Source organism: Thermobia domestica, chromosome 5 (genome assembly GCF_964235325.1).
Source record: "Thermobia domestica chromosome 5, izTheDome1.hap1.1, whole genome shotgun sequence".
Taxonomy (NCBI): Eukaryota; Metazoa; Arthropoda; class Insecta; order Zygentoma; family Lepismatidae; genus Thermobia; species Thermobia domestica.
The window spans coordinates 159,713,985-159,735,808 of record NC_137458.1 but is presented as its reverse complement, the minus strand read 5'-3'; the positions used below and the strand labels follow the sequence as shown (position 1 = coordinate 159,735,808).

At 35.9% G+C, this 21,824-nt stretch overlaps 1 protein-coding gene across 3 annotated transcripts in view; it reads right to left on the bottom strand.

The window, feature by feature from the left end:
* Positions 1–5,115: 5,115 nt before the first annotated feature.
* The window catches only part of LOC145686206 (uncharacterized), a 199,645-nt gene continuing 182,936 nt past the window's right edge, over positions 5,116–21,824 (bottom strand). For 2 of the 3 annotated variants that reach the window (XM_081759253.1, XM_081759254.1), the window contains exon 6: positions 5,116–7,370. In XM_081759253.1, the coding sequence (XP_081615379.1) occupies positions 5,320–7,370 (2,051 nt within the window). In that variant the 3' untranslated portion in view covers positions 5,116–5,319. The remainder of the gene's footprint in view (positions 7,371–21,824) is intronic. The other variant, XM_081759256.1, reaches the window with a different exon arrangement.

Here is a 21,824-nt window from a genome sequence, read left to right as displayed (position 1 = left end):
CGTTTAATGTAAATTTTGTAGTTGAAGAGGATGAAGAAAAAGAAAAGCCTGATTATTATTTTTCTTCCTCCCCTGTTGTTAAAGGAAACATTGGAGGAGTTCAATTAACTTGTACTATTGACTGTGAATCCGAGCTATGCCTCTTAGATTGAAATATTTGGAAACAGTTAAATATTAAATTTCCGTCTGCTACATTGCGACCATATACTGGTTTGTCGTTAGGTGCCTTTGCAGGTACAGAGAAGTTTTCAGTTCAAGGTGTCCAGAGATTTAGTTTAAATATTCAGAGTCATTTATTTGACATTCCGTTATTCATTAAGTATCTTCGAACTGATCTCGTCTTAGGTTGTCCGTTTTTGGACAAATTTAAAGGTGTTGTTGATAAAGAAAGGAAGGAAATCAGATTGCATGATAATGCTGATAGTCTTGTCGTAATTTCGACTGATCAACCTAGTATTCTTATGGTAGCGTTGTCTTCGAACAAGATTGAGATCGAAAGGACCGAATGGCCATATGATAAGCAAGAAATACGTGACCTTCCGTGTTCTGATGTCAATATTTTAGAGGCGTCTCCTCCAGTAGTAAATTCAGGCGTCCCTTGTGTCAGAGGTGCATATGGTACCTGATTCCAATCTTTCAGAAGCTAAAATTCAGGACTATATCTCATCTCGAGATGATTTGGATAACAACGTCAAGCAATGTTCGTATGACTTGTTACTTCGATATCGTAATATTTTCTGCGAGTATTCTCGTAGGATACGAACGCCTATGTATAAAATAGAATTAACCGACGAAGAGCCCGTTGTATGACCGTATTATTCTGTGCCAAAATCCATGAAACGTAATTTGAAGCAGAATTACAAAAATGGATAGCATTAGCCATAGCCCGCGAACAGACCTCACCTTACCGGAACCCCATGCATTGTGTCCGTAAGGCATCTGGTGCTGTCAGACCCGTGATTGATTTTCGCCTGTGAAACCTTCGCGTTCGGACTCCTAAGGCTCAAGTGGAACCAATAGGTGATATATTGAACCGTGTAGTGAAAGCTCAATATTTTTCAAAATTCGACTGTTCGTCGGGATATTATGGCGTAGGTTTACATCCTTCGTCATATCCCTGTACTAGTTTCGTTTATAAAGGACGTCAGTGTGTCATGATGGTATTGCCTCAAGGGATCAAGAGTGCACCCGCCATTTTTCAGAGTGTAATGCATAGTTTCTTCGATCAAAGTACTAAAGACTTAGTCACTTTGTTCTTGGATGACATTTTAATATCTAGCACTTCTCTAGACGAATACTTCGCCCATCTAGAGCGTGCACAAAAGAAGTCGTTGCAATCTTTGCGCTAGGATAAAACTAAATTCGCTTTATTGTTAGACTACGTTTGGTTTGTAGTTGAAAGTTATTATAATATATGTGAAACCCCGAGTACCTCTGAACTTGTGGAATTCTTGAACGTGGCAATTTTTCCCTCAATTTCCGGAAGTGTTGCTTCCTCCTGACGGAAGTGAACTTCCTGGGACATGTCATTAGTGGTCAGACTGTCAAAGTTGACCCGCGTCACAACGAACCAATTCGTTGCTATCCTATCCCAAAAACCAAGAAGAAAACGCGCTAATTTCTAGGGTTATTGGGGTGGCGAAAGCGATTTATTCACAATTATTCAACTCTCACTTCCCCGTTGTTTGACCTCATTAAGAAGGATGTCAAGTACAAACTCACTCCCGAGATTTTAGATCTCTTTTACAAATTGAGGGAAATTGTCAGTAATCCACCTGCACTAGGGCAACCTGATTTCAATTTGCCCTTTCACATTCATTCAGATCCTTGCTCGGAAAATTTGGCTGGTTTTCTGGCACAGTACCCTGAGGGATCTGATCATCCAAATGTCCTTACCTACGCTAGTCTTAGTTAAACCTCATGAATTTTTGTTGTGTTGTTTTCAGTTGGAATTGCTTTGTGTTTTGTTCCTGTGTGAACGTTTTTCACAATATATCCTTGGGAGAACCACGTACATTCATACAGATAATACTGCTCTCACTCATTCTTTTTCTATGAAGAATTTAGACACAAGAACAACTCGTATGCTTCTAAAATTACAAAGGTTCGATCTCGTTTTGAACACTGTCCCGGAAACTTGAATTTCATAGCAGACACTCTCAGTAGGAATCCACCAGAGGTGCCTTCTAAGCTAGAGGACTATCTTGTCAATTTTCTATCTGTTCAGGATTCTTCTCTTTTCATCGTGGAGAAAGTCAGGGAAAAGCAGCAGCATGATGATTTCTGCATTAAATTAAGGTCTTTATTAGATAATTCTCCAGAGCGTGTTACATGTTATCAACGTTTGTTATATTTCAAGCATAAGAATTCGAACCAATGGCTTTTGGTTATTCCTCAGAATTAGTAAAAGAAATAGTTGGACTGGTTCATTCGCGTGGTCATTTTGGAGTAAGGAAATGTTGGTCTGTATGTCGTTCCTTGTTTTACTGGAAGAAGAAAAATTGTCGGTTCGACAGTACATTAGAGATTGTCTTGATTGTGCTGAGACAAAGTTCGCCAATCAGGAAATACTTAAAGAGAAAATTCATATAGAAGCGACTTGACCTCACGACCATCTAGCGATCGACCTCGTTGGGAAACTCCCAGTTAGTTATGGTTATCACTATATTTTGTCTATTATACATATTTACTCTAGATTTGTTTGTTTCTCTCCATTCAAGACTGCCCATGTCAAAGGTATAATTTCAGTGTTAGAAAAAAATTTTTATTTGTTCCTTTATCCTAATGCTATTGTCTCGGACAAAGGTTCACAGTTTCTTTCGCGCAAGTAGCACGACTATTGTAAGGAGCATAATATGAAATCGATATTAACGTCCAGTTATTCACCTTCTTCGAATGGCTTGGCTGAGAGAAGCCATAAAGAGCTCAACCGGATTATTCGTTTAGAGCGTCATAGTAATCAATCTAAGTGCGTTACTGTACTCAAGCAATGTCAGGAACTCCTTAATTATTCGTTATGTAGTAGCATTGGTTGCAGCTATATTGTACAGTCAGAAACAATATTACACCGTAAAAATGAGGTGTTGAAACAACACAAAATGACTACCACTTTAGCGTGTTATGTATTAATTCAGCACCAAGACATCGCCTTCGGAGCATATCATTAATAACTAGTTACTACGTGAGAGAATTTGCATTGGTATTTATCGTTTAATATGAGCAAAGCTTTGGAAAATATCTTTGGCACTTATGCCAAGTAACGAGTAATGTTCTATGTTTTCTGTAATCGGTCACAATAATATTGTTGTGAACCTGTGAACAGTTACACAGATAGCTGTGCTTCCATCTGTTTTCTTTATTTGTTATTCTTGTGTCTTAGCATATATCTGCCGTGTCACGACGAAACGCTGTAACTTGAGTTACATTGTTTTGTCGCTAAAGGCATTTTTGAATTTCCCGCCACCGATATTTATGTTCACCAGGCCCAGCATTGAGCTGAGTCAAATACTTTTGAAAATATACCAAAGAGAATTTCGATGTAAGTATGAAATTAGCCGGTCTATGGCGACTTTACGCCTGTTTTTCTCAAAACTGCTCCGCCAAAGTTACAGCGTTTTGTCGCGACAGGGCAGATATGAACTGTTGCCTATGTAATGCTAATAAACAATTAACACAAATTTCAATTACATGTTTTACTTCGAATGAAAATCATCTGTGTACAACAATTATTGGAATCATATCTATGAGTATGTGTATTCTGTAGTAGATAAAGAAAGAAGATATATACTGCATCATGTCATGTATTTACCGATCATACATTTAAATTTATTCATGTGCTTTAATAATACTTTATATGGTGCTCAAACCTTTATAGAAACTACTGGTATATTATCAATAATTGTGTGTATGCTATATAGTGTAGTAGCTTAGCGACTGGATCATGCAAAATGTGATACGAACATGTCACTTTCAGGGATGATAGGCCTATTAATAAGAAGTAAATCCTGATATAGAACCAAGTAACAATCCTCTTTTACATTTTCTCAAAGAGACTATTTCATAGAATCATTTAATTTAGCTCTTAGTTAAGTATTATTCCTTTTCCATTTCTATTTTCCCCAATTCTCGACCCTTTTGATGGATTCAAGATGATCGACAATTGAGCTAGTTTGTTTAGCTGAAGTACGCTACTTTCTTTGTTAGTCTATGGCCTGCACCGAGTTGGATTTTCTCAATTCCGCGAAATGGCGTTAGTGGCTTAAAATTGGATTTTATTTAGATCGAGTGATTTGTTTGTGCGTATATTCATTAAATAACAACACATATTTAATTTTTTTTCTTCTCATTATATTCAAGTTTATATCAATTTTCGTTTAGTTTTGCGTTATCATGCACAATTAAGAGTAGCCAATCAGAGAGCGAGGAGGACTTTTAAGCGCACTTCTTTGTTCTGCCTCCCTGTACCGCAAAAGAAAATATGACTCGTAACGGGTAGCTAATAGCGTATTCTCCGCGTTAACCAAGGATAAAATTGGAATACTGAACAAAACAATGTAATTAGTTAAGTGATTCTATAAGAAAAATGGTGTGTGGTAGTGAAAATGCAGGAGCATTATAACTTGTGTCACTTATAAGCTACCCTTCTCGAACGACTGGCCAGTAATTTTAACAGCAAGGTTTCAACTAAGTGCATAGTGATCTTTAATATGAGAATGTGAGGAATCGTAAAAAGTATCGTAATCCCGTCTGTAGTGTGGACATTCTCTGCAATGACATCAGGAACTGTGTTTTCTGTTCTGGTTTTGGTCTGAATCCGCGTTGCAGCATGACGTTATTTCATTTAATAAATGAAAACGAGAGAGTTTAGTGCAGTGATCCTTGCCCTTCATTTAGATTGTTTGTTTATTGGAGTTAACCGTCAGTTTTCATTACCACTGAAAAGCCAAAAGCTCTGGTGTGAGGAATGTGGGACTGTGTATTGCGATTTCTTCCCTGCTAGGTCAAAAGTTTTGAATTGACCATCTGTATAAATACAAATTCCATCATGTTAAATATCCCATATAAAATGTTACAGTATTATCAAAGGGTATTCAGAAATACTAAATAGAATGAGATACAAACAAGTGTTTTATTTATTTATACACTAACAATAATTGGTACTTACATTTGATTCAAGAGTCCATTTGCATTCGTTATTGATGAAAAATTCTAAAGTAACAAACTATAAACTATACAATAAAACATACAAATGCAATAATTAACAAACCAAACAACTACGTTTTGAAACACGTAATGAAATCACAAATATTAAATAATGATTTATTGTTGTGAACCTTTTGTGTCACGTCGGAATATGTTTCCTATATAGAACGACTTAGTAGAGCTGGTACTCTTACTGAACCTACGCGTTCTTGAACCTCTCTGTCTCCGATTTGACAAATTAAGCATAACCCAACGGCTGCGAGTATCAAACATTTCCTCATCTTCAACTGTCTTAGAAATAAGATCATATATCTGATATACAAGCTGCCGGGGCATCATACTTTCAATATGATCAAGTAATAATGCTTCTTTCTTCAAGATAAGCATTCGTTTGTGTAATCGATTTAAGAACGGCAAGCGACAAAATTGAAACACTTCTTCAAATTGCCACAGAAATTCAACTTGTTCTTTTAGACGCTTAAACTCACCATACGTCTCTAACTGTTCAATATTAAATGTTGTAACAGCTACTAAGAATTTTGTCAGACCGAGGTTGCACGTGATAACGAATAAGAAAAACAACAACTCCACTGTTCCTGGAATCTCACCTTGCTGAACAATTGGATCATAATCAAGTAGACCAACCCATAAAATAAATTGTATCAAGGACGATGAAACTAAATCGACGTTATAAATGAACTTCTCATGTTTCATTTTTTTTCGTTCCTCTGTAAACTTAATTACATTTTTCTGTGTTAACACATAGAACGCTAAGAAAAATCCAATGATCAATGTTATATAATGAAACATGAATTTTATCATTATTTGTATGACATTTACAAACATGTGTGCATACTTACCAAATTCTGGAAATTTACCAAATAAAACAACAACAGATATCCAAGCAAATACAATATTGAATGAATACATAACATTTACCCAAGGTTTGTGTGCATCTAACCAGGAGGTGATTAGAGCCAACAAAGGAGGAATTATTCGAAACAAAGGTACAAAATCACTTGGATTTCTAATGTAAGTGAACAACACATCTGGTAGAAGAAACACAAGAATAAAAATGCCACAAAATGTAATTACACAATTGAGTGTTGGATAAATTACACCATGCAAACGATTGCTACTGATATCTTTTAGCTTCCAATCAGGATGATCGTGCAGTTGTCCATGTTCCAAATAAATAGTTATTGACAAAAGAGTGACAAAGGTGAAATACACACAAAGAAACAAATAGAAAATAAATCTTATTTTCCTCCATTTTAAGATTATAAATATTTGAATCAATGGGTGTTTCATCATATCCTGTTCACGAACGTGATTAATTCCTTTAAACATTTCATGTAGAGTAGTGATCTGAGCTCCAATACTCAGCTGAGGTCCATAATGACAAAATATGTCAAAATCCAGCAAAATCCATTGGTTATCAGTCAAACTATAAGCTTCTGAATGTTTTACTTGAGTTAGCTTAGCTTGTACAACTGGAGAATCATTTCCAGCAATTGAGAAACAACTATCCATAAATTCTTCCATGAAACCTGAAGCCTGAGGTAAATTTTTCAAGATCATTTGTAAACCGGAAGATTTATAATTTGTTCTATTACCGAGATTGGCACCATGCCGAAGTAGAAATTCAATACATGGAGAAGACCTAGCTAGTGCTGCACAATGGATAGGTTCTTCTCCTACATCATTTTTAGAGTAAAATGGTAGAACATGTTTGACATAATATGGGGATGGTTCATCAATGTTTTCTGCACACTCAAGATATAGAGTATATATAGCTTCAAGATTGTAATCAGTATGATTTTGTGCAGCTAAGTGAAAACAATTCTTTCCTCTAGCATCAGGAGCACCAAGCAAAAGCTGCCGAAAGCACCAATCTCTGTCAAGACTTAGAAGTCGGTCAACTATTGTATGACATTCTTTACGAATCGCTAGATGCAAGAAAAAATCAATTTTGAAATCTGCTTGGTAATCTAATAATAAATGAGCGCAGTCAAAAGATTTCTTTTCGACTGCAATCCACAGTGCAGTTTTATTATCAACTCCTGCATGATTTATGAGTGAAACACATCTCTCAATAGACAGCAAATAAGACAAGATATTAATATTACCAGATGCTGCGACATGTAGAATAGTTTCTTGTTGATTTTCTGAAAAAGAAAGAGAAAAGTAAGTGTTTCTGAATTGAGACTATTTAAAGAACTCTTTTAGTTTTATGGATGAGCTCAAATATATTCATCTTTTTAACTAAATATTAGATACCGACATTTGTATTGCTCAAATTTTCAGTGATAGATAATTTTGAACTACAGGAGAACGAAGAGTGGAAATTATTTCTGCTTCGTGTACTGGTTTATGGAAAATGTAGTTATGGATGGGTACATTAGAATGGATGGATGGATGGGTATAAAACGGTCCTCGGAAAGAAAACTCAGGAAAGGATTTAAACTATTTACAAACCTTCAGTTCTATCCACTATTGATTAGTAAGGAGAGTGAAACTCCGACAATTTAGAAGCACATCATGCAGAGATCATAAAGGCAAGTAGTCAGAAATCCGTCTCATTTTAAAATTATCCATTCACACATTTCGTCTGGAAATCGCGATGGAATAGAAGTATCATTACAACCCGGAAACCTAACATATCCTTTTGAGACAAGCCGATACTAACCACGAGTGGTTGGGAAGTAAAGCTACACACACAGTAGTCTCGGTACATGAAGATACTCTTAGCCGCATTTGAAGGGAGGTAGAACGAGGTATCGGCGTAACGTTAGGTCCTGCAAGATCTACAATTCAGTCATACGTGTTGTGACTATGAGGGCCTGGTTTTCTAAATAAGAAAGGTCAGATACGTACAGTATTACAGCGGTTTCATTATGAATAGAAGATTTAGACGGTATTACGTACAGTAATTTCTAGTGGTGTGTGGTGAAATTCTACTTTGGTTAAGCAATGGTATTAGAGGCCTCTCGTGAGGGATATTACACAGTCAAAAATTAAGTATTTTTCTCTTGAAACTAAGAAAGAATACTTAGAATACCTAGAAAGAATACAGCAATTACAGTGGCGGAGCCAAGGGAGGGTTTGGGGACTAGGCCCCCTTGCTCAAATTCATGTCCCCACACACACAGAGTGATACTGCTATAGGTCGACAAATCGTGAGTTGATAGTGGCCACAAGTGAAAGTATTACAGAAACCTCTCTACAGCAGAGTTACCAACTGCAGAATCCGTATGTAGCAGTAGTCTGTGTCCCGAGTAGAAAGCACCAGGCTCGTTTTTGTTTGTAGTACACAAGATTTAATTCATCAATATCTGTAATATGTATGTATTGAACTCACCATCAGAATGTTTCTTTTAACCTCTGTCCCTTAACTGTTTATCTTCTTTGTTTTCGACAAAGAACTAGAAAAAAAGCAAAATCAGTAGGCCTTCTTATTTGATTCGATGTTGGAAGTCATACTAAAATAAGAGATGCTTACTTACAAATAGCATGCATTGCAGTAAAACGTTACACTTGTGTTAGACGAAAGAAATCTTCGTACAGTAAGTAATTAATTTCCATTGATTATATAAACATAGAACAAATGCATAGCATCCATCAAATAATTTGGTATTATTATTATCAATTAATATCGAGTCATCTTGTCTAACATACAGTAAAAGAAGAGAGCAAAAGTTTTTACTATTTATGTCATTCTCTTTGTTGTTCGTATCCCAATCGTTCGAAAAAAATTAAGATACTGAATACTACTAGCACCTACTATTTGCTACTGATACTGGTTCTCCTTCTCGATTGCCTTCTCTTGTTTCTAGTACGTCTAATTTACTAACGCTCTTGGCCGTTGGCAACTTAGTAGAAACCTTCTGCTGTGATGTTAACAAACGATACAAGCGATCTCCAAGGAAAACGGAGTCAGTGCTTGGTGGACCTACACTACTAACTAAAGCCTGGAGAAATGAAGCTAACAAAAGTAAGTGATTCTTTATAAATAAATCATTCGGAAGTATTTTCTTTCAGGGGGCGCGGTGGCTCAGTGGTAGAGCGTTCACCTCCGGTGCTTGGAGTCCCTGGTTCGATCCCAGCTCGCGCAGTGTGGACTTTGTGGTGGAAAAACACCGTACTCGCGGGTTTTCTCGCGGTTCTCCCGTTTCCTCCCACCATTTCACTCATCTCTCATCATAACCGTCTCCTTTAGCGTAACCGGCATAACCGTGGGACGTAAAACTTTAAGATTTCATTTCATTTTTTATTTTCTTTTAAACGATTTTAATTGTAGCTTAATCCCAAAACTACTAATACTACAGAAATTCCGAAGTTTATCACAGCCAGTGCTACAATCTCCTGATTACTAACCGAGATGGTACAACTTGGTCGCGGCAGTAATGTTATTTTGTGTAAAAGTGGTAGTTACTCACGTGACCGGGTTGTGTCATTTCGTTATCTGACTTTTAGTAATCAGAAATAAATCAGGAGTTTGTGGGACTGTTTCAAAGATATTCAATTCCAGTAAGTTCTGTCAATGTATACTCATTTTTATCACAGATGTATATTTGTTCTTGGTCAAAATATGCATTTATGAGAAAATTAAGCATTAAGCATTTCTGAGAAAATTACATTGCAGGGATCATGCAGAACAGTAAATCAATGGTGATATGAATTTTCAACAGGATATACCAATACCCCTTCTTCTAATCTAATCTCAACACTAACAATATTAATTTAGCATCGACTACAAAATAGTAGCGTTAAGATATTTCAACTACATATGAATTTATTTTAAGGCTTTGAAACATCCGAGACTCATAGGATACAAATGAGGGAAATTAGTCAATGAAAATTTCCCTATTGACACCGACGAAGAATCTTGGTAATCTCCTCAGTCGTACCTAAGAGGTATTGATCACACTATCTTCCGAATCTTAAGCTGATGTTTCACCGCTGAACTTGGGCCATTCGGTGTGGTTGTGAAGTGTTTGTGTATTTGAATTCACATCAAATTCTAAAAATTAGTGAAGGTAAGCAAAAGAAAGAAAAAGGTCATGTATACTTCTTTTTCTGTAAGGAGTCCCGATTGAAATGTCTGTTCTAACACTGTTTGATATTAGGAAAAGAAAAACACATTTCCTCTTTTTGCTTCAGAGTGTTCACTTCATCATTTTAGTAAAGTAAAGGCACATTCATTACTCAGTTTTAGAGCTCAAGGGTAAAAGTAACGAAAAGTAATTGAACTACGCCCAGATCAAAATAAGATACTGCAACCGGAGCAGTTGCCCCGGGCGCCGGCAAACTAATCTGTGTGTTTATTGATGTAGATGTAGATGAAGGGGATGCTAATTCCAAAATTTGCCCTGGGCACCAAACATCTAGTTCGTCACTGATTAGGCTACCATACTTTTAGGGCGTGAAATCGGGATATTTTTCTAAAATATTAAGAATACATGATAATTATTGGCAGTTTACTTTAAAGTGAAACTTAAGCTTCAAGAGCAAGGCTTAAAATTTAAAGTGGACTGAGACGGCAAATCAGTGTCCTGTTAGAGTCCAATTCCTGTTTCTGTGCGACGTTTGTCTCTTAAGAAAAATTTTCTCTGTCCATCACTTTTTACTTTATTATTATTATTATTATTATTATTATTATTATTATTATTATTATTATTATTATTATTATTATTATTATTATTATTATTATTATTATTATTACAGTTTATCTACCAAACAACTATTTATATTATTATGCGGTATAAAACCAAGTCTGCAACTTGTGATATTTATTTACTTCCATCATTCCATCCGGCAAATTAGTGTGATCTGTAAAAGAGGGAATGTTTTCGAGTTGGTAAAATTTGAGATGACTGCTGCCATACTATAACTTTGAGATTCGCCTTATCTCAAGTAGATGCAGATATATCGGAAGCTTTGATTTTTGTAGATTCACTAGTTTAAACGCTGTCAAGATGATTTCTGAAAAATATGACTCTCAACGTACAACATTCGAACAAATTTATCAAGAATGTTTGGAGATATGCAAAGAAAATGGACTTGGAATTCCAGAGCCGGAAACATATAGACATTAGGCATCAAAATATCACACATTCATTTTGCGTGAATCTCTTCTTTCATTAAAGGCAGAAAACGAATATTCTAAAGATAATATAAAAACAAGGGAAGAGAGGGAGCTTATATATCGAAGTGGAAGATAGTTTATACACCAATCAAAAGCACTAATGACGCCTATTACGAAACTGTAATAAAAATTTTCTGAATGCATATACTGTCCGACTTACATAAATATACAGGATGTCCAGAGAGTCCGTTGCCACCCCTAGAAATCGTAAATGGTGAGACAGATGTCAAAACGAAAAACACGTGTTTGATAATTTAGAAGTACAACGTATCAAAGCGAAAAGTGTTGTATCAGGTTCACCCGTAGGGTCCTAGGCGGGGTCCAACTCAAAAATTGCAAATGGTAAGGGGGTCAAGTAGCATACCAATGGAAAGCTGTTGGGAAATGAAAGAAAATGGAACACCTCTTGACTCTCTAAAATTACCCTGTCTAAAATGGCGGCCGATCAAATTGTTCATACTCATTTCGATTCTCCGAGCGTATTTGTTTTCCATCTTGCAATCAGCGCTTGTTGTCATTGTCAGACCCTTGCATGTATTCACTTTTCCTGGTGCAAGAAATTTTTTGTTTGAATCATTTTATACTAAATAATCCAGACAACGAGCATAAGTACCATTATTATACATTATTATACCTTATTATACATTGTTAACTAGTCAACTCTATAGCCTACTCAAAGATGTCAAACGTTATTTCTTTTCATTATTTCTTAATTTTCTTTTATTTATTTCTTTATTTAATTCTTCTTTATATCCTTATTTATTTAGACATTACTGGGCCCAAAGAGCAGAATCTCACAGTAGAGGCATTTCCTTCCTTTCCGTTGAGTACAGCGAGGGACACTTCTAAATAGTACAGCCATATGGAGGTTTACGGCTAAGGTGCTCCACCAGTTGAGTCCGAAGCATTTACCAGGAAGTATTGCAACCGAATTAACTTTAAAAGAAGGCGGGTGGCATAATCGCCAGGCACTGAAAATTCCCGTACACTTGGGCGAAATTCCCACTACTATCTACAGCATCATTTTGTTTAAATGAAATGAATCTTAGACGAATACTTCTTATGGAAAACATATTACTTGATATTTGTCCTATTTGTGGAGATAAATTGAAACAAAAAATTAAAGTCCAATCCTGTTGCTGTTGGAATTAACACTCTTTCTTGTCGTTTGATCTTAAATGAGTTTGCAGAGTCTGAATAAATATTCTGTCACTTCAGGAGGGTAAGAAGAGCGGATACCCCCCTCCTTCAGTGTGAAAACACATACATTTAATTAAATGCTTAGTGAGAGTGAGCCCATTGGTACGGCACTTTTATGATTTCAAGTTTTGCTCCCAAGCCATCTCATGCCATAGCTGATAACATTGGAGAACGAGAGATGCAAATATGATGAAACAGAGATACAGTCACATGCGCAAATTTAGAATTTGAGACAAAATGATCGGAGAGCATCCATATTTTGTCGAAAATTTTGATTTGGTAAGTAGACATGTAAAAGCTCACCCAAACCTGAGAGCATCCCACTACCAATTGTTGAATTCAAGTGAAGAACTCAGTTGAGAGCACCAGATGATTACGGAGGGGGAGAAACATCTTCAGATATGGGAAACAAATAATGAAAAAATTGACTGCTCTGAGCAGGACTCGAACCATCGAACTTGAAATTACTAAGCAACGACTCTACTCACTCATCCACGGAGCCACACTGAACGCTAGGCAGTCATACGTCAGACACAGAACGTTTGTTACTCACAAAACGTTTTTGTAAGGGGGAAAGCTAAGGAAATTCCGCGTCTCTTGTTTTCCTTTCCCTGGCACTAACTTAATTACTGTTGTCCCAGCCTGGGAAGAATATTTTCCACCCTCTAGAAACTTTCCTAACAATTTTCATACATTTATATATAGCAGCACAAAACATTTATCCATGGCTGTTCTGCACAATTATACATACACAAAACTATTACTTCCAATTTTATTAATTCCAGTACCAAGTAAACAGAAATACTGGATATGAAATTCTATATCTCGGCAATAGTCATGCAGAAAATATCGAAATTCAATTTTTCTATTTGGAACAGGGGGACCATACACGCAAGTTGCGCCCATGAGATTTGTTTTGCGGAGGAGGGGACAGAAATTTACATTGAAAATGGCAAAATCGCACGTTTAATTAGAACATAAATTTATTTTTAAGAACGCCAAATGCGAAGGAGAACGAATGTATTTTCTTTGGCTTGAAAGAATAAAATTACGGCTGAAGGTGGAAGTGAACAGACTGATGATGTTTACGAAGAATGCATGTTACAAAGCAGTGGCGTAGCCAGGAGGTCTGGAACCTCCGGACATTTGCTCAAGTTGTTAAAATAAGGCCCAAGGGTAGAAAGATACTGAAGAGACCTCGCGATCGAGGTCGAGGTGTCACTCTCGATACTGGCACACAAACCTGGATTCAAATGGGTATGCACATGCGGGTACGCTACATTGCGACCTAGAGGTCGACCGCGAGGGTGAATCAGTGGTCGCGATGATAAACAACCGAGTTTGTTTTTACATCGATGTTCAGCGGAAGCACCGCTGTGACTCATTTTCTCTTTGGTTCTCCTTGAAGCGCTGCAAACATATTTTCGAAATACACTCAGCCCTAGCCAGAAGGCATTAGTTTGGCAACATCGCACGAAAACAAATGAATGCTGAATTGCAATCTAACCCGTTCCTACTACTATTACTACTACTACTGCTGCTATTATATTATTACTATTACTTTTGCTATGGATCTGTATAAGTACAAGGGCAATCTTATTTTAATGAAAGAAGTTAAATGAAAATTTTAAAAAATAATCGTTAAATCACTTTTTGAATATTATTTTAATCTTATTTTAACGAAAGAAGTATTATAAAAAATTTCAAATATAATAAGAAAAACGTTGCTCACAGGACTCAGACCCACGCCAACAACGATTTTCCATACTAGCATGTTGCGCTAGCTCACTCGGCTAGCAGGGACGACAGCATCTGCCCTAACTTTCTGCTATATGTAAGTCATGACTCGTGATCGCCATATAAACGTCATTCAAGTTTTCTACATTGTAGCCAAGCGTAACCCCGTTCACAGTGTCTTATGGTTAGAGTTCAGTGTATTTCCAAAATATGCGCGCTGCAAGAAATAAAGTCTTCATTTGTTTAAAATTTCGTCTGCAGAGGATTCTGTATGTCTATACTCGAGAGGTTTTGCTGCACTGTTAAACGCGATTATGAAAGACATATTAATAGAACTACTGAGGACTGTTCCAGCAATATGGGATAAGAAACACAAAAACATCATAATAGACACGTTTTAAATAGAGAATGGAAGAAAATAGCAACTGAAATGTGAATGTCGGGTAAGTTATTCATATTTATTTGAGAATTACACTGTAGCTTATTAGAAAAAAAAGAAGCTACTGTTAATTATATATATGCTTAAAAACTCCACTCCTTTCCCCCAATTCCGAGATTAATAAAAAGGGTTTCTTGTAAATTCGTTACTGATATAAGGTAAAGAAATACCTGTAAAGACAGGCACATATCCATAGAGAGAAAATGTCGTATAATGGAATTGCAGTGACGAAACTTCATTTGCTACAGTTAATACCGCCTCCAAACCGAAACCTGAAGACATACCTGTTTTTTTAAGTACCTGGAGGAATGGCCACCCCTGGCCCAGGGGGGGAGCCGCAATTTTTAAGTTGCCAAAAGCTAGCCAAGAGTCTAAGTTCTTTCCCCTCCAGAAAATCAGTAAACAAGACATTGGTTACTACTGTGTTAGTTAGGATTTATTTGGAAGAACCGTCTGCTAAAAACTACTACCAAATAATCAGATATAAAACATAGCTAATATTCAAAAATGACCGAACCATGTAATATTTGTGAAACATAAGAGAGAGAGAGAAAGAGAGAGAATTAGTCCTGCACATAATACTGCCCTTCGGTTATAATTTTAAACAAAGGAACACTTTCCATCTCATCTTCCTGCTATTTCAAAAACAGCAAGTGGCACTACAAACTTATCTGTTTCTCTGCGTGTTTGTGACTGTCGGTCGCTGACATATGTAGTTCATGTTCGATTGTTTCATTCTGAGAAATTCACTTAAAGGAAAGAAACATTTGTTTCCAAATATATATATATTGTAGTTATTCATCCGAAATGTAACGCGAAAAAAGTAAAGCAAACTATTTACGTTACTTAAAAATTTGTAACGCGTTACCCTTACAGTTACTTTGAAAAAATGTAACCCGTTACTTGCGTTACGTTACTTCCCAAGACTGGTCACAAGCTTACTTGCCTTGGGAACGATCCAGGCAACCCACCCATCAGATAGTTCAGTAGGCGGGGTCTCAGTTTCGATTCTCAGTGGGAGAGCCTTTGAAATATTAAATGTCCTCAATGTATGTGTGTTCGTGTCCCTGTCGTTCAAGGTTACTGGAAATAACCCGCCGTTCTTTATACTGTCATCCGAGCTATGTGAAACTGTAAAAACAAAATCAAACTACTTATATTTTAGATTAATATTGATTGCACACCTCATGCACAGTTCCAATATGCAAAATCATCCATTATCTTAAGCAGAAATTGCTGAAAACGACAAAAAATGGATATTTAAACATCCAAGTAGAAACCTGTGCTGGAGGGATTCTATTATCAATATTATAATAAAAGCTCTTGTAAGTTGCGTCTGTGGTCAAGCGGGTTTAGTACTGCTACTGACATTTCTGAATCGAAGAGCGACAGTTGGAGCCTCCGTGCGGAAAGTTAAACTTTTTCTTCCTTTTTTAAATATATGAGAACTTTTTTATAAATATAAATTTCTATTGTGAAGTGATTGGAAACACATTATCCGACAAACTGTCACATTTCAAATCCCTGTCCCATTTACTAGTCATGTCCATGTCACCGCCATGTCCATAATTCATATACGAAAACGCTAAAAATGAGAAATGTGAACACAGTTGAATACCTAAAACCACACGTCCAAAATGAAAATTATTCATATATATATTTCGGGAGGCTTTGCTAACTTCATTCTTGGAAATGTGAACATTCTACAACATATTTAGTTCAGTTTACAATATTTTATTTGAATAAACATAATATTTTTTTGGGGGGGGGGATCAAGCCCGGAAGTCCCCTAAAATACACCTATATATATATATATATATATATATATATATATATTCTTGTATTTTGTTTTTCTTTTTTGCATTACAAAACCTTAGGGTACTTCATAATCTGGACTCTTATAAAGCAATTTGAACAATTATTTAGAAAATATGTACTGCTTGAAATCGGATTAAATCGCAATGCCAGTAATCTGTAATATCTTACATTTTTATTTATTTACATTGAATTTGTACTTGTTTTATACTGTATAGCATGAATATTAGCTGCTACATAAGAAACAATTATCTATAATTGAATTTAAGTAGGAAATCGATATAGTTATTATAAGGAGAAGCTTGTGAAAATGAAGTGTAGGAAATGAAAATGTGAACATTCAGGAAAAGTTCAACAATTCTGAAACATAACGGCATCACATTTTCTTCGTTTCCTGACAAAATTGAAAAATGGATTTTGCACATTGTTCGTCTATACCCCTTCAATATAGCTAGCTAACAAACCAAATACGATCGACTGACTAGACGTCACGTGAGTGAAATTTATATAGAAAGTTTCTATACAGCGTTCACCGAAGTAACGCAGACGTGGTGTTGAAGCTTCTGGTAGGTCCTATTTCGTAATGGATTTTAGGTCAGTGAGATTTCTTTATACGTATCAGAAAGCTCTTTAACTCGTACTAAAGGCGTGTCGTATAATTTATTCAAACCGTCAGGTATTCGGACAACCATGAGCCTTATTCGTTTTGCTTCACTGCTCACAAGTTTAACTTGAAATAAATTCTTACTTTTCCACGGAAACAGAAACTGTTTGAATGCTCATTTTATTACGGGTGAAATGTATAATTCTACAAGTAATAAAAATGTTCATGTCCTTCTCCGAGATTCGATCCCTTGTCCTTTGGCTCAGCAGTTCGACACGCAGACTAACTGTCGTGTAACAGCTTGGAAGAAAATCTGTTTCAACTGCACGAAGCAAATTGAGGGCATTGGTTATAGCTGGATGGAGGCATATACCATGTATTCCGAAGTTCGTAGCAGTGATGCTAGTTTGAGGGAAATTTCCCGCGGCGTAGGGGGATTTAGCAAAGAATTTTTTAAGGAGGGAAAAAGGGAGATTTTATGAGTTTGAGACAAAATGTAGGGAAATTTAGCTTTTCAACAAATGTTGAAATGAAATGAAATCTCTAGTTTTACGTCCCACGGTTATGCCGGTTAGGCTAAAGGAGACGGTCAACAAATGTTATGTTACTGAGCATTTCGGCGACAGTATAAAAAAACACGGTGGCATTCTTTCCAGAATCCCGCACACAAACTGACGACTTTTTTTCCACAAGTCTTCCGTGACCTGGCTTGAGGATGTCATTAAAGATAACATTCAAGTCATAACAGATCAAAAACAGACATATATGTTGTGGAGATACAAGCACAGTATAATAAGCCATAGATACATAATAATGCTGTCTTTAAATAATTATATATATATATATATATATATATATATATATATATATATATATATATAGAAACGCGTTCATATATATAGTGAACGAAAATTAGGGAAATATTATCTTAAAAGGGAATTTTTAAGGATTGCTGAGGGAAATTTTAACTCGAAAACCTAGCACCACTGGTTCGTAGTGCTACTTGCTGTTTATGGAAGATGAAGACAGCCTTAGGGAAATCACGTGTACTGATTGCAAGCACCTGGAAGATTTTGTCGTAAATTTGGCAGCTCCAAATAAATACATTCAGTGAGTGAACTACGAGTGCAATGAAACCGGTAGTCTATTTTACTTTGATTGGTGTTGTTTTTATAAAGATGGAGAACCAAAATATTTTACCGTTCGAACATTTAAAAGAATACTTTTTTCTTAAGAGCTGAGGATGATGGTGGACAAAATTTAAAAGTAAACAGTCTGAACTGCCTCGGCGGAAAATATTTATCAACAACTAGGGTGCCATAACGATTTATAGTAAGGGTTTAATATGAATAAACTGTGTTCTGATGAGCAGGCCTAATTTATTACTAGAAAATAGTTTGCTGATGGTATGTAATATTGGAGTTCTTTCAGATCAGCTTGCTTATCCTAGATTCCCGTTGATTATAGAGTTTGAAACTAGCTTTAAAAAGCATGTATCGCTTTTAGAGTTACTACCAAGTTTTGATTCACTCCCAGTTCATGTGTTCTCATTTTATTAGTTGTAGTGTAATGTTTCTTTATATTCTGTATTTTTAATTTTACATAACAACATTGGTATTATTATATAATTAGTTTCGCAGAATAATAATAAGCAACGATTTTTTCAAACGCATAGGAATGAGCACGAGTCAAGCTAAAACTCTACTCAACTCGAATTCAAATTGAGTTTCGAGTCAAGTCAAAGGTAATAACCTCGAGTCGAGTTCCGAGCCGATTCAGTTTTTCGCGTCGAGTTCATCGAGTTTGATAAATGGTTCGTTCGTTTTAACTCGTCTTGAAATTATGATCTGATTACACTGCAAAACGAAAGCCATGAGAAATGTAAGCTAAACAGTAATATGGAATACTTTTAGTGTTGCTAACGAGAGGGAACACTACTCGCATCTCGTCTCGTCTCGATAGCGAAACCACAAGAGATTTTTCATAACAAGCTCAGCTCGGCTCGGCTCAACTGAGAGGATGGCTCGAGCCGGCTCACTTGGGGTGAACCATCGGCTCGAGCTGGCTTGGTACGGATGATCCATCTCCTCGGTTCGGCTCAACTGAGCCGAAGGCTCTAGCCGAGTCGTTGGGTGAGCTGTTGGCTCGGCTCACTTCTCGGTTCGGGTCAATAATGAATGAGCTGTGAGCCGAGCTGCTCGAGTCTTTTACAATTCTAAATCCGGACCGAGCAGTGTTGAAGATATTTGGCCAGTGCCCTATAACTTTTAACAGTGTTTGGCTCGAGCCCGAATACTCAACGTAGACCCTCAACCCAAATTCAGAAGCTAGTGAACAATGTCCTTGACTCCTAGAGTTCACGACTACCGAGGTTCTCATTTAACTAGTTATTTAGTATTCAAATACAAACAGCCTATCTTTCACGTTTACATACAGAGTTGTTACAATTAATAATAATAATAATAATAATAATAATAATAATAATAATAATAATAATAATAATAATAATAATAATAATAATAATAATAATAATAAAAGTTGTAGTAGTAGTGTCATTGATAATAATTATACTGTCTATGTAATATACTTGAAGAATATACCAAATTTTTCAATAGTAAATCCCCACGTTAAGCGGGTTTCCATATAAAGGCTTCTAACTATGAAAACATTTACGATCACTCCCCCAATCATTTCACAGATTCAACCTGTTGCATATAAGTTATTAGGACGTAAAATTGAATATAGTTTATACGAAAAAGACCTTTATGCATTGCAAGACCTGTAACGCACAAATATTCACCACAAACTTATAGTGGTATCGACATAAAAAAAAAAAAAAAAAAAAAAAAGTGTGGAGCAGGAAACTATTTTACACACAAGTCTAAAGAAACTCAATGAAGACGTACGAACTGGTCGAGCGGTTTGGGTCAATAGTCTATCAATCATAAGTTTATGTGTTCAAATCATATGGGAAGTATTCGTTTTTTTCCTTAAAAGTGTGTTCCTTATTTTCATCAGAGGACTGAAAACATTTCTTTGAATACATCTTTGGCAACTATTTTTCTCTCAAATCGATTAGAAGGGAACATTATATGAATTGCAAATTTAAAATCCAAAACTGAAAACAAAATATTAAGTATGTTCAATATTTCATTATGATCTTTTGATTTGTAATGAAAAACTAATTATAAGCATTGATGATTTCAGAAGATTCTCTCCGTGTAATATTCAATATATGAATGAGAGGAAATTGATAGAACATTATTAGTCCACTTTGAGCATGATCGAAGATATGGCCACGAATTTATGTCGACAGGATCTCAAATTCTCCCACAGGTCATGCCCTGAAATCACTGTTTCAAAGGATTCCTTAACAAATACCTAGGAAGAATATTGCATTTATTTCTCGTTCTACGTTTTGAAATGACAAAATCATAATTTTCAAGATAATTATAATACGATAAGCATAAGGGTTTATAGAACTAATGAAGTAAATAGTATTGTGTAAGTTACCGGTTTCTAATCGGATTAAAACTAGAACATTCGTTTGCATCGCACTTTAAAGTAAATCCTCTCTATATACAATTCTTACTGGAAAGCATGTCTAACTCCAATTGCTTAATCAATATATTTAATAATATATTTTTATTATAATATTTTTACTATTCAATGTCGTATACACTTCATTTCCCAAAGCATAACCTTGCAAATGTATAGTGGGCTAGTGAATATTATTAAATAAATTATCATTTAGTTTACGTAAGTACTGCATCGCCTGATTTGAAACTTCGTACTTTAACTACTACTACTACTACTACTACTACTACTACTAATAATAATAATAATAATAATAATAATAATAATAATAATAATAATAATAATAATTCCCATGGTCCCCAAGACAAGTCTTATGGACGCGGTCTGCTCCCTGAGCCCCGCGTGTGTGTTTTTTCCCTGTTCCAAATAGAAAATTTTATATTTTCTGCAAAACTATTCGCGAGATATAGAATTTCATACTCAGTGCTTCTGTTTACTTGGTACGGGAATCCATAGAATTGGAAGTAATTGTTTGTGTAAGTGTAATTATGCAGACCAGCCATGAATAAACTTTTTGTGTTGCTGAAAATGTATGAAAATTGTTAGGAAATTTTCTAGAGAGGGTAGAAAATATTCTTCCCAGGTTGAAGTTAGTGCCAGGGAAAGAAAAAACTAGACTGGGAATTTCCCTAGTCCCCCTCCCAAAAAAAAATCATTGGTCGTAAAACAAACGCTTTGTTCCTGACATATGACGATCTATCGCTCTGTGTGGCTGCTTGAATGAGTGAGCAAAGGCGTGGCTTGGTAATCGTGAGGTTTAGGGATCGAATCCGGTCGAGGCAAGTGGAATTTTTTTTTCATTGTTGTTTTCGAATATCTTAAGATTTTTCTCTCCCTCCGTAATCATCTGATGGTGTCAACTGAGTTCTCCACTTGAATTCAACAATTGGTAGTGGGATGCTCTCAGGTTCGGGTGAGCTTTTACATGTCTACTTGCAAAGTGGAAATTTGCTACAAAATATGGATGCTATCTGATCATTTTGTCTCCAATTCTAAATTTGTACATGTGAGTGTATTTCCCCTTTATCATATTTGCATCTCTCGTTCTTTAATGACGTCAGCTATGACATAAGTTGGCTTGG